Source organism: Ictalurus furcatus, chromosome 25 (genome assembly GCF_023375685.1).
Source record: "Ictalurus furcatus strain D&B chromosome 25, Billie_1.0, whole genome shotgun sequence".
Taxonomy (NCBI): domain Eukaryota; kingdom Metazoa; phylum Chordata; class Actinopteri; order Siluriformes; family Ictaluridae; genus Ictalurus; species Ictalurus furcatus.
The window spans coordinates 19,810,473-19,823,461 of NC_071279.1; the positions used below are offsets into that span (position 1 = coordinate 19,810,473).

General features: G+C 37.8%; 1 protein-coding gene across 2 annotated transcripts; it reads right to left on the bottom strand.

Annotated features, from left to right (window-relative positions):
- Nucleotides 1–3,016: 3,016 nt before the first annotated feature.
- On the bottom strand, nt 3,017–5,538 carry LOC128601502 (uncharacterized). Of its 2 annotated transcripts, none has more exons than XM_053614765.1 (6): nt 5,124–5,538; nt 4,684–5,025; nt 4,149–4,184; nt 3,949–4,047; nt 3,814–3,848; nt 3,017–3,638 (listed from the first exon to the last, which is right to left on the bottom strand). In XM_053614765.1, exons 1-6 carry the CDS (start codon nt 5,173–5,175, stop codon nt 3,519–3,521), a joined length of 684 nt encoding a protein of 227 aa, XP_053470740.1. In that variant the 5' UTR covers nt 5,176–5,538; the 3' UTR covers nt 3,017–3,518. The 2 variants fall into 2 exon arrangements, with proteins under 2 accessions (XP_053470740.1, XP_053470739.1); XM_053614764.1 differs by having other exon boundaries at nt 4,149–4,247.
- Nucleotides 5,539–12,989: the final 7,451 nt, after the last annotated feature.

Below are 12,989 nucleotides of genomic sequence, written 5' to 3' on the forward strand. Positions count from 1 at the left end.
TCAGAGTCTGTGTCAAGTTCGAATACAAATTTACCCAAGTGCGTGAAAAGTCCCGGATTGAGTACCCCAGCTCTAAAGCCCGGTTAAACGGTCCGTTTTAAGAAGAGTTTTCCGTCAAATGCGGGCGATGCGCTGAATGAAAGTGCAAATTCACTCCCTGACAGTAGATGGCGCTACACCAATATTGGATACACCCCATAGTTAAGAGAAGAGAAGAACATGGGGAGTTCCATCGACTGATACAAGAGCTGAAGCTGTATCATGAAGGTTTTTTTCTCTTTACATACAATTTCTCTGCGAATTTGAATAAAATTGAATAATATCTATTGCCTCCAAGTGTCAGTTTTTTTTCCTCAATTAATACATACTATCTATAAGCACCAGCTCTCAATACAGCAACTGATATATAATATTTTTGATGTCATATGTTCTATCAAAGTTAAAGCTCGTATGCCCTTTTGGGAAATGTAAGGTATTTGGTGATTTGGCCACTGCAACAAATGCTTCTTTAAAGCTAAATCCTTAAAATTCAAATTGTAAAAAATATACTTGTTTCAAATAAGTAATGATTTGAATGTCAAAGTCACAGCAATAGCATGCACATACTTATGGGAAGACATAAGAATTATGTTATTGTTTAATCATGTTCTTTTTTGGGGGGGGGGGGGGTGATATAAGGCAACTATTGTTATGCCAAAAAAATGTAATATTCCTGCAAATTGATGAAGTGTTGACTATGAAAAGTTTTTTGTGGTCAATGTGATAATACAGTGATGCAGTAATGGGGCACTTAGCTATTTGAATAAGAGGTCAAGAATACTTATATGCAAATATATGCTAGGTACAAAATACAGATAAATACAATGCATTATCGTTGAGAGAGATGTGAAACATTTGTAGGGAAGAGACAAAGAAACAAACAATGCCATTTAGTATAGAAAGCAACACTGAGAGAACGACAGTAGTTATTTTGTTTATTTCAGCAGAATATAATTAAAATGTTACATGTTTAATTCCCCCAACACATCTAGTACTTACGCAAACGTGGATCACATTTGGAATAAAAAATAAACTATAGGCTAATGCAACCAAGGCCGAATTATGAGAAACAGAAATGATTAATTAATAGATTAGCATTACGGTCTTGAGGCTACGCGGTCTGTTAGTTCATCTCACCTCCTGACCCGAGTCGTTCTTTCTTTCGTCACGTCACATTTGTCACGTCTATTCCCCGGAAACAGAAATGATTAGTTAACCTCTCGATTCTTCAGGTCCGAGATGTTTGTTCATCCCGTGACCTCCCCATAGGCTGAATGCAGTGGGGCTGTGACGTGATGAACGAACAACTCAAACACAAAGACTCGAGAGGTGAACTTATCATTTCTGTTTCCTGTACAGAACCTATGGGGATGTTGATGTTACTGTTAGCCTGGGTGACACTCAATTAGCATCAGGGCAAATAAAGTGGGAACACGGTTCACACATATTGTGGTTAGTGTTTTCCTTTACTTTGATTTTCAAGCAATAATAATTACAATTGACCGTCTCATGTTATTGTGCAAAGCTAATAATGTGCGGTGATGGGGGCAGTTTGTGGACAGCAATTTTCCTCCTGCTGTTGCTATGTGCAGCTGCATGTTAACTCATTTAATCAGATGGAGTTTGTGTGAAGAGGGGGAAATCACATATTTACATCCAAATTATAAATAATCCACTTATAATAAAGTCTAAATACCAAAGTGAAGGCTGTTATATGCATAAGATTCAGTTATTTTCAGAATACAAAATGATAAAGATGGCCTGCTTCTGATCACAATTTAGGAGATCTCATCCCATTTCACATACAATTTTAAAATGAATCCGATGTTGCAGCAAATCTAACTGGCTCCTACAGGAATTCCCTGGGACTGCAAGCCTCTAAAGTCAACTATTTATCCAGTCAAGAAAAAATCTCCAAAATAGCAAGAGAAGTAACCAACTCTCCTTTAGAATGGCTGCTGTTTGACTAAAGATGTCAGACTCTGGATGCCATTGGTTTTAAATGGTGTGAGTTATAAAAGGACACAAAGAGAATTTAGTTTAGATCGGGGGTCGGGAACCTATGGCTTGCGAGCCAGATGTGGCTCTTTTGATGGCTGCATCTGGCTCGCAGACAAATCTTTAATAAAAAAAATAATAACGTTAAAAATATAAAACATTCTCATGTATTTCAATCCATTCATTTCCTACCGCTCATGTTCATGGTTGCGGGTGGCTGGAGCCAATCACAGCTGTCCTCCGGGACAACAGCAAATTTTTATTGGATAATGCGTAACGTACACGGGTCATTGTGAGGTCAGGAAGTAAACTTCCCTCCTTTTAATCAAGTAGTCAGCTAGCTAACTGCAGAAACCCTTTTATCGAAGAAGATGGCTAAAAGAAAAAAAGATGAGGAGTATCGTACTTTTCAGCAGGAATGGACAGAGGAATTCGCCTTTGTGGAGAGAGCAGGTTCTGCAGTGTGTCTAATATGCAAAGATAAAATTGCATCGATGAAACGGTCAAATATAAAGCGTCACTTCGACACACGCCATACTACATTTGCATCGAAATATCCTGCGGGGGACAGCAGGAAGAAAGCATGTCAAGAGCTACTGTGCAGAGTGCAAGCTAGTCAGCAGCAACTCCGTGTTTGGACCCAACAAGGTGACTGGAATTCGGCTAGCTTTGCTGGTGCTTTAGCAATTGTGAGAAACGGAAAGCCATTCACAGATGGGGAGTATGCCAAAACATTCATGCTTGATGTTGCCAATGAACTTTTTGACAACTTTTCGGATAAAGACAAGATAATATATATATATATATATATATATATATATATATATATATATATATATATGTGTGTGTGTGTGTGTGTGTGTGTGTGTATATATATATATATATATATATATATATATATATAGTGTGATATTCCTTATATATTTTTTTTTTCCTCTGCACTGTCCTGTCACCAAGATAAATTCCTTGTGTGTGTAAACATGGCAATAAAGCTCATTCATTCATTCATTCATTACTGGAAGAATGTTCATTCATAAATTTGCTTGAAACTTGTCAGAACATTAGCCAAAGTTCTGAGAACATTCCCTGTTAGCTGGGTTATCTGGACCTTAATTTCATATTGAACAGTCGAATATTTTTATTCAGCCCTTTTGCACATAAGTGTTTAAATTTTGAAAAAAAATGACATAAGTAAAAGAGTAAATGTGTAAAATGCATTAAATTTCCAGATATACTGAGTACAAATCTACAATAATTTGGCAAGACCTAAACCTTGATACAGAAGATTTAGAATCATACAACATATAAATATTTTTACGTTCTATAAATCAAGTGTGCTGTTATAAGAGAAAATGCTGAGAAAATATTCCAAATACAATTTTAATAGAAACTATTCAAACTTAATGAAAGACTAATGACTAATAACAGTTACATATTGCAAAGGGGTACAGTGTTTCAATTCTGAAGTCATTTCTCTTTATCTATTTTATTTTAACTTGTGCATAAACGTCTTCATGGCTCTTGTCTCTGAATGCTCTGGAGGATGAAGGTTTCTTAGCAAAACTCACAGCTGCATAGTTCAAGACATCTTCATCATCAGCCTGATAAAGAACAAGAGCCGTTAATAAACCAGATCATATTAAAAGATTCACAAAGTTATTATTGACTGTATTTTGTAAGGTGATGTCAGTTATAATCCTACATGTCCTGTAGACTCGAGGACAGATCTGTATTTATTTAAAGAAAATCAATACACATGATAAAACACTGGATTACCTGATTTGTGTTATCTGGATGGTCGTTGGAAGCCCCTTTATACAACAATAATAAATATCAGTAATGATTAACTGTAATAAGTGTTTTTGTGATGATGGAAATTATTTTTAAAAATAATAATAAAAATAAACAAACCTTTTCTCTGATTTTTATATAAAACTCCAAGCAGAAACACGATTAAAATAAGAGATATTATAATGGAGGTCGTTAGGACAATAATCCAAAAGTTGTCTCCTGAAATGATGAAAATGAATATATAAATATTGAATGATTTATTAACAGGAAAAGGTTTTAACTACAGAAAATTCTGTCAATTCTGTGATCAAAACTCTTACCTTTTCCATCACTGCTCTTTGAACCCTCATTGGACCCTGTAACAGAATCTGTGTTGTTGTTAACCGTTCCAGGTGTAGGAGAGTGTTTCATCTCTTCACCTTTACAAATACATTGGAAAAGCAGCAAATAAACAGAAATGATACTAAATGAATAATGTGAAATATTCAACATTTAATGCATTGTACATTTATTCATTTATCAGATGCTTTTATCCAAAGCGACTTACAAATGAGAAAATACAAGCAAAGCGATATATCAAGCAGAGAACAATACAAGGAGTGCTACCATACAAGATTTTTAATTGAGTTCTGGAGAAGCAAAGTGCGCAGAGTAGAGGTGTAAGAGCCAGAGTAATTTTTATTTATTTATTTATTTATTTTATGGGTTGGTTAGATGTTCATGGAAGAGGTGGGTCTTTAGCTGTTTTTTGAAGATGGTGAGAGATTCTGTGGTCCAGATTAATGCATATGTACACATAATTCTGGTTAAAGTGTTGATCTGGAATTAGCAGGTTATCAGAGTAAAACTGTTTACCTTCAAATTGCAGACGTGTTCCAGATGTGAACTTTATTGTATTTCCCTCCACTTCTCCACAGAAATATTCTCCTCCATCATCTTCTCTTGTTCCGTTAATGTTGAGATCAAACTTCTGGTCATTTACAGTCATACTGAAGTGGCTATCTTTAAATTCATCAACAAAGTTGTAATTATTTTGCCCGTAATGTCTTACAAAATACTGAGGCACTTTTCCAAAACTCTGTCTGTACCAAGCTAAATTATTTTTGTCTTTGACCTTGCTCATGCTACACTCCATAGTTACATTTTCTCCACGCTTTACTGTTTTCACATGAAGCTCCTTGATGTCAGAAGTTTTTACTGTAAAAAAGTGTTTAATATTTAATGTTTAATGTCAGTAAATGATTTAAATATGAAATTTGACTATTTTAAATGAAAGTTTTCAAAATGTTACTCACCAGCTGTGCGGAGAGAAAAAAGAGAGTAAAGCGCGACAAAGAGTGTGATCATCGTTCCTGTTTAGACAAAGTGATAGTGAGGTAATGAACTTGTGAGTTCAGTAGAAAACCAGGTCCAGACTCACGCCTGATTGGATGTTTTGAAGCTGTGGACTGATTTGATTGGTCCATTAGCTGTAATGAGATGTGAAGCTCACAGTGAATTCTTGTCTATTCTGATAGACAAGATATGATATACTGGAGCATTCAGAGATGATATACTGGAGCTCTATCAGTCCTGTGTGCTGGAACCTCTCTGATAGAAGAAGTTTAGTGAAGTGCTTTTATGTCAGTGCCAGTGTTTTGGGGCAAAAGATATTTAAAAGACAGACTCTGAAGTCTACCACCAGTGACAGATGGTACTTGACGATGCTATTTAAAAATGCACTTTTGATACTTGTTATTGGCATTTTGTTTACTTTAAGTAGTTTAAGATAAACCCTACTGACTGTAGCATATATCACATCCTGGTTATTCTAGCCCATAAGTTCTCAACACTGGGGTCATTACCTCACATAGTTTCACATGGGGCTTTGTCCCAAAATGCCTGAGAAGTATCAGAGAGCTTGGTCATTAAAAATGAGCACAAGGTGCTGTAACTTGTGCACACACTATAGCATTCATGAAAATGGAACAGTGATAGTGTTGCATGTAAGAAGCCGATAAAGGCTATTTTTCCCGCTCTCGGCCGATAGTTTAATCAAAAGAGGGCATGAAAACACATGGATTTCGTGTTGTATGCAAAGAAGATGTCTATTGTGTGGAATTATGACAAAACTGCAGTTTGTAATCTCTGTAAAAAATTTTACACCGGAAGTGAGCAGCAGTGAAGCGAGAGTTTCAGCATCGAGTCTAAGCAGGGTCTAAGTGAAATCATTGCCTCGCTGTTGAAAAACTGCACGCATTCCCCTGTTTCTAGCCCTCTACTGACTGTTAAAAAAGAAAACTGGCACATACAGAATGGTACGAAACGTACATCTTGTTAATGAGGCTGTCTTTCTATCTGTTCCCATTGTTCCTAATCCTTCCAAAATACGCTCAGAAATTACACCAACTTTAGGCAATGCATTCTTCTCAATTCCAGTTCATCCAGACAACAAGTGTTGGTTTTCTTTTTATTTCAAGGCTAAACGCTATCAAAGCCTCAGGGACTCACAGATTCTCCCAGTTTCTTTAATACATAGGTGTTACAAAATTCAGAGTCCTTTGTTGTGCCTGCAGACAGCAAACTGCTAGTTTAAATCAACAATCTGCTATTAGTTAACCCCAGAAAGGAAGCCTGTTGTCAGGATACTGAGTCTCTGCTAATGTTTCTTTTGGAAAATGTCCATAAATATGCATGTGACAGTCCAACAGCCTGTCAAGTATTTAGGACACATAATTTCAAATGACACCGTAAAATTGATCCTGAGAGAATTTCTCCTATCTCTGCTCTCCCAAAACCTTGGATGAAAAAGCAGGTCATGTCTCCTCTCAGTACGTTAAATTACTGCCGTGCATGGATCCCTGATTATTCTGAAATATCACAACCTCTCTCTAACTTGGCTCACAAGCTCCCTATCCACATGAATGAAGTTGTCACATGGACAGAGGAGTGTGAAATTTCTTTTGAATGTTTAAAATCTGCTATTGCTAGTGCTGTTTGTATGTACACAGAAATAAATGGTTTCGTGTCTGGTGTTTTAACTGTGGTTTTTATGAAAAATGAAAACCTGTGGATTATTATTCTAAATGTCTTGATCCTGTTATGTGTGGTCACCGACCTTGTATATGCTCGTTGGCTGCAGCCAGAGACTGGTTTTTACGCCTTTGACTTAGTTGCCATGCATGAACTAGAGGTCCATGTCCCACACGACGTACACAAAACTATTACCAGCTCTTGAACTACACATTTATCTCAAACGCTTGTTTGTTAACTTTTCAGAACATTTTATTCTTGTTGCAGAGCGTCACTGTTCACCATTGTACCGTGCTGAATCCTGCCACCCTGCTTCCTACTACAGAGGACGGGGTCCCACATGACTGTCTGACTGTTTTGGATATTATTTCCAAACCATGTCCAGACCTGACAGACATTCCGAATCTTAACGCTGATTGCATTTATTTTGTTGATGGTTCCAGTTTGAAACTCTCTGATGGTTCTCATGCTCTTCATCTGCACATGCTGTGTGTGATCAGCTTTCAGTTACTGAGTCACAAATTGCCTGCTTCACTTTCAGCTCATTCCTCTGAATTGCCTCTGAATTTAAATCATTACATGACACTGGTGTTTTGAACAAACAGAGGTTTTGTTACTCCCTCTGGCAAACCCACACACACAAAATTCTGATCATGAATCTACTGGATGGTGTTCTCCTTCCTAAATCTATTTCAGTCTGTAAATGAGAAGCACATACTCGTGACACAGACCCTGTTTCTCAAGCTGATTTGGCTGCAAAACAAACCGCACAACACGCACACACTGCAGATTTCATCGTAACCAGATGTTCTCTGGTTTCTATTACAGATTTAAATGCTTTGCCTATTTTAAAGTAATTTGCCATTGAACAGGAACTGAAACTGTGGAGTGCACATTGCAGAATGGATCCAGTTTCTAGTGTTTGGCTTGATGCCCAGCCGTTCCAAAGACTGTTTTTCCTTATTTGGCCCAACTCATGCATGGTGCAGACCATGTATCTAAATTAGGTATAGTAGACATGGTAAAGAGAAACTGGCATGCACCAGGATTTTCAACACAATTTTGCAACAAATGCGTTACATGCCTACAACTGAATATTGGGAAAGTGCATAACATTCTGCTGAGTGCACCCCACACCTGATGCACTGTTTTAACAGTTAATGATGGATTTTCTGGAACAAACACCCCCTCAAGGTTAAAGTTACTGCTTAATTATTCTTGAGATGTTCTCAAAATAACCTGAATGTTCCCCATGTAGGAAACAAGTCGCACCAACAGTAGCAAAACACCTAGTTAGAGAAGTGATTCCTAGATGGGGAATCCCTAGAAAACTGTCATCCAACAATGGTACACCATTTGTGAACAAGGTCATTACATACTTATCAGTGAAGTTACATTTTGATCTGAAACAACATTGTGCTTACCAAGCCCAGTCTGCAGTGTGACAGGGCGCATTATCCTGCTGAAAGAGGTCACTGCCTTTAGGGAATACCGTTAGCATGAAGGGGTGTACTTGGTCTGCAACAATGTTTAGGTAGTTGGTACGTGTCAAAGTAACAAAGTGTCAAAGTCCTGTGTTCAGTTCCTGATTGTTAGCATTGTTAGGTTTTAGAGATACCATTTCAGTTTGGTAAGTAAGGACCTTCACGGACTCTGTCATAAGCAGGAGATCCCACAATGGTTTCTTAGGCCCTGTTCACACTTGACATTAACATGCATCCTGGGTAATCAGATCACAAGTGGACAGCTGAGACACATAGCCTTTCACAGCTGGCATTATGAATGCATCTTTAGTGTCCGCTTGTGATTGGATTTCAAACATCTATTCCACTGGATTCTGCTGCATTTATTTTAAGGCAGAAATGTCCCATGAATCATACTTCATGTACCTGTACTGATTGATTCAGTCGTTGTTAATTACATGGTCTTTTAATGAAACTTATAAATGAATGAGAGATGAAATAATGAATGAAGCTATGAAAACAGCTGCTTTCATCTCTGCTGTTATAGAATCACTTTTTATCCATTAACCAAGCATCAAAGAGCTCTACCTTTCCGCATGATTTTGCAATGATAATATATTTTCCACCTAGGGCAATGATGCAGGCATTTATTTGGTCCTTCATTGCTGTTTGGGACACATCGAGATGCATTCACATTCATACTTACTTCATTCAGACCTTCAAGATGCATTTGATCCTGTTCACTCCTGTACTTAGCACTGTTCACATGTGATCCGGTCACCCAGGATGCACATTTATGACAGGTGTGAACGGGGCCTTAGGGAATTGTGGTGGATCAAGGTGCCTGACCCCTTTCAGGTTGTTTTCACATTCCCTTCTTCTCTTATTCAGGGCAATTTGCCCTAAGAGTTTGGTATGTTGGGTGAAGTGTGAAAGCTATTTTTGATGCCAGGAGCAGTCCAGAAAACCGACCCCCGGTCCTCTTGAAAATAGTGGTCTGGGGTTTTGCTTCAACCAAACCATACTGTGGTTTGCATCAATGGTGGCAATGGTCCACTCTCACTGCTGCATGCAGAGTAAGGTGACGCTCAACTTACATTACTTCCTTTTTCAAGTTTCGTAGTGACAAGGAAATGGTTCTTACAACCAGTGGAGAAGTAAGTAAGTCAATTTTATTATATAGCACGTTTCACACAGCAAAGCTGACCAAAGTGCTGAACAGAATAAGGAAAGTAAAATAGAAAACAGAATAAAACCAAATAATGACAGACAATAGACAACAATAAAAAATAGATTAAAACGCATGGGAGAAGAGATATGTTTAAGCCTCTTTTTAAAAGTGTTAATAGAAGGTGCAAGGCGGATGTCCAGTGGCAACTGATTCCATAAACAAGGGGCAGCAACTGAAAAAGCTCTATCCCCCTTTGTTTTTAACTGGGATCGAGGGACATGCAAAAGAAACCTATCATAAGATCTTAGAAGTCTGTTCGATAAATGTGGTGTAAGAAGATCCTTGAGATAGGAAGGAGCGTGATCATTAAGAGTTTTAAAAACAAACAACAGAATCTTAAACTGAATCCTCCTGGACCGGGAGCCAATGGAGCGATGCTAAAATTGGGGTGACATGATCATATTTCTTTGCCCTGGTCAGCAGCCTTGCAGCTACATTCTGAACCATCTGGAGATGACAAGAGAAGACTGAGGAAGACCCAAGTACAATGTATTACAATAATCTAAGCGCTATGTGATAAAAGCATTAATAACTTTCTCATACACATACACCAGTGACAGCAGCAGGAGCAATTTGGGGTTCAGTGTCTTGCCCAAGGATACTTTGGCATGTGGAGGGACATGGCCCAGGGATTGAACTGCCAACCCTGTGATTAGTGGACAACCCGCTTAACCACCAGAGCCAGAGCCACCCACTAATTGAACTTATCATAAATAAGTGTAATGTCACCTTTGCTATTATGCAAACGTGAGCTCAACTACAGGTTAGGGTGGATGCTAACATAATATTAAAGTTTGACACAGTGCCTACGAATTTCCTTCCCTGGTGGCTTGCTATCCAGTTAATCCCTCATAGCTACTGTTAAAAGCTGTTTAAAAAAAAACTTTAATGAGGAGTGGCTTTTAAGGCCAAGCAAATCAACCTCGGACAATATCCCCAGGATATATAAGTCTGTTGATGTTATTTTGCTAAATAAATGTTATTTATCTTTGGTCATTAGCTTTGTGGGGATGTGTAGATAGAAATTGGTATGACGTCTGTTGGAGGGACATCAGGCTGTATGGGACACATCACCGCTCTAGACCATGAGAAACATGTAAAAAAGGAAGAATCTATGGATGAAAACTCCCTTTATTAGTCGAAAGGATGCACTGCAGTCCAGTCTGATACTCAATAGTACATTTTACTGTTAACTACATTTAATTGTTACTACATTCATCTTTGGTAACTGCTTAATCCTCGTCAGGGTCATGGTGGATCCAGTGTCACTCATGGAAACACTGGGCACAAGCCAGGAGGAAACAACCTGGATGGGAGACCAGTCCACATACCCATATGTTCTTGGACAGTGGGAGGAAAATTTCAGGTGAATTGCCTCAAGCTCTGATGAACATGAAAAACATAAAAAGCAGCTGCTTTCATCTCTGCTGTTACAGTATCATCTTTATCCATTAACCTAGCATCAAAGAGCTCTAGTGTTGCACACAATTTTGCAATGATTATTTATTTTCCAGCTATGAAAATGATGTAGGCGATTATTTCATCTTTCGTTGCTGTTTGGGACACATCAAGACCATTTCCGCACACTTCAAATGTGATGTGGCCATATGCATCCCAGACCATCTCTGAATGTGACTGGAGTGATCGGATCACAATGAGTCTTCGAGTTGCTTTTGACCCTGTTCACTCCTGTACTTTTACTCAGCTCTGTCCACTTGTATTCCAGTCACCCAGGATGCATGTTAATGACAGGAGTGAATGGGGAATTGCGGATCAAGTTTCGGGCCCCTTTCAGATTGTTTTCACACTCCCTCCTCAGGGCTGTTTGCCCCAAAAGTTTGGTATGTTGGGTGAAGTGTGAAAGCAGTTTTTGATGTAATGAGGAGTCCAGAAAACTGATCTCTGGTCCACTTGAAAATGGTGGTCTGGTGCTTTGCTTCAACCAAACCATAGTGCAGTTTGCAGGATGCTCAAAGGAAGAACCTGAAGGTGAAGACTATTTCTGTAAGTCAACAGGGCATTCTTCTGCCTACTCTGATTCTTAGTAAAACACATGATTCTTGATTTTTAACGGGACCAGACCCACATTTCTCACTGTTCCCCTATTTATTGTATTTTGTACTTCACGTTATTTTAAATGATCCTATTTAAATATAACTAATGTACTTTCAGATGGAGGAAGATCAAGCCTGTGGGAGACATTGCACCTGTGAACCAACTGAAACATGCCAAAAAAAAAAAGAAGAACCTGAAAGTGAAGTTTATGTCTGTAAAATATTAAGGTATTATTTATTTAATATTAATTTATGACAGTATCAGTACCAAACCACTTGTTTTTCCCTCACTTATTCTTCAGATATGTACTTTAGGTTCACTATAAATAAATAGTAATATTTAAATAATAATTAATAACAACAATTATTAAAAATAACAACATGTAAATAATGAGATTTCAGGTGAAGATCTGGTGTGCTTCAGCAGGGATCTCTGAGTGTGAGTACTCTAGCTGCTGTGCACAACAGCAGATGAATTTGAGTTCCTCTTGGAGGCTCATTGGCTTTTTCCTCATCACTGTACTTGCAACTAGTTGCAGAGGGGTTCATTCGTCACGCTACACGATTGCTGAGAAAACTAAACACACTTCAAAATACCAAAGCTTCTGCAATCCCTCTGAGACTGAAGAAAAATGTCTCTGAACCGTTTACACTACACAAGCAGTTGAGGATATATAGTATGCACAAATCATGCTGTCCTAAAACATGGCAGGAACGTCAGTCAAAAATGTTGATCCTATGTCTAATTTTATTCATGTGGTTGATTCCATGTAAAATCCAACAAAGGATGTGAACCACACTGTCAAAGAAATTGCAGATATTTTGCAGATAATCTGTTAGTTCAAGTATGAGAACAGACAGACCCAATGGCAGCTACAAAACCCTACAAAATTTATGAGACGTGTAGTTTCACTTCATCTTACAAATGAGTCAAAAAAATTTACATATTATGCCACATAAGCAAAAATTAAAAATAAATCCATCAAAAAAAGATAAGTTGCATGTTTTTACCATAATGTACAGGAATCTCCAAAAAAAAAAAAAAAATCACAATTAATAGGTATTTAGTTTTGTTATTAATTGAAAGGAACTTGGTAAGACCTCATTTACCCTATTCATTCAGATTCTAAAAGTTAAAAAAAAATCATAGACTATTTCCTCAACATTGCTCAAGTCATTTTTCTCTTTACAACAGACGAAACAGTAAAGAGGTCTTGATCACATGTGCAAAGTGTTAGTGTTAGTTCTCCATGAACTTTTCAGTAAACATGCATCAGGAACATGTCACTTTATGGAAGATGAAGGCTTTATGGAGAGACAGAGAACAGAGTGTCATGGGAACAGTACTACTGCAATTAATTCAGCCCAGTTAGCATTTAACAGATTCAACTTGACTGCTAT

Bases quoted from the DNA above. Each gene is read 5' to 3' on its own strand.
- LOC128601502 (XM_053614764.1), bottom strand. From the start codon at position 5,175: ATGATCACACTCTTTGTCGCGCTTTACTCTCTTTTTTCTCTCCGCACA. The intron at 4,248-4,683 runs GTAAACAGTTTT...GTATTTGTAAAG, and splicing joins AACACGTCTGCAATTTGAAG to GTGAAGAGATGAAACACTCT. The intron at 3,639-3,813 runs GTAATCCAGTGT...GTTCTTTATCAG, and splicing joins ATCCAGATAACACAAATCAG to GCTGATGATGAAGATGTCTT.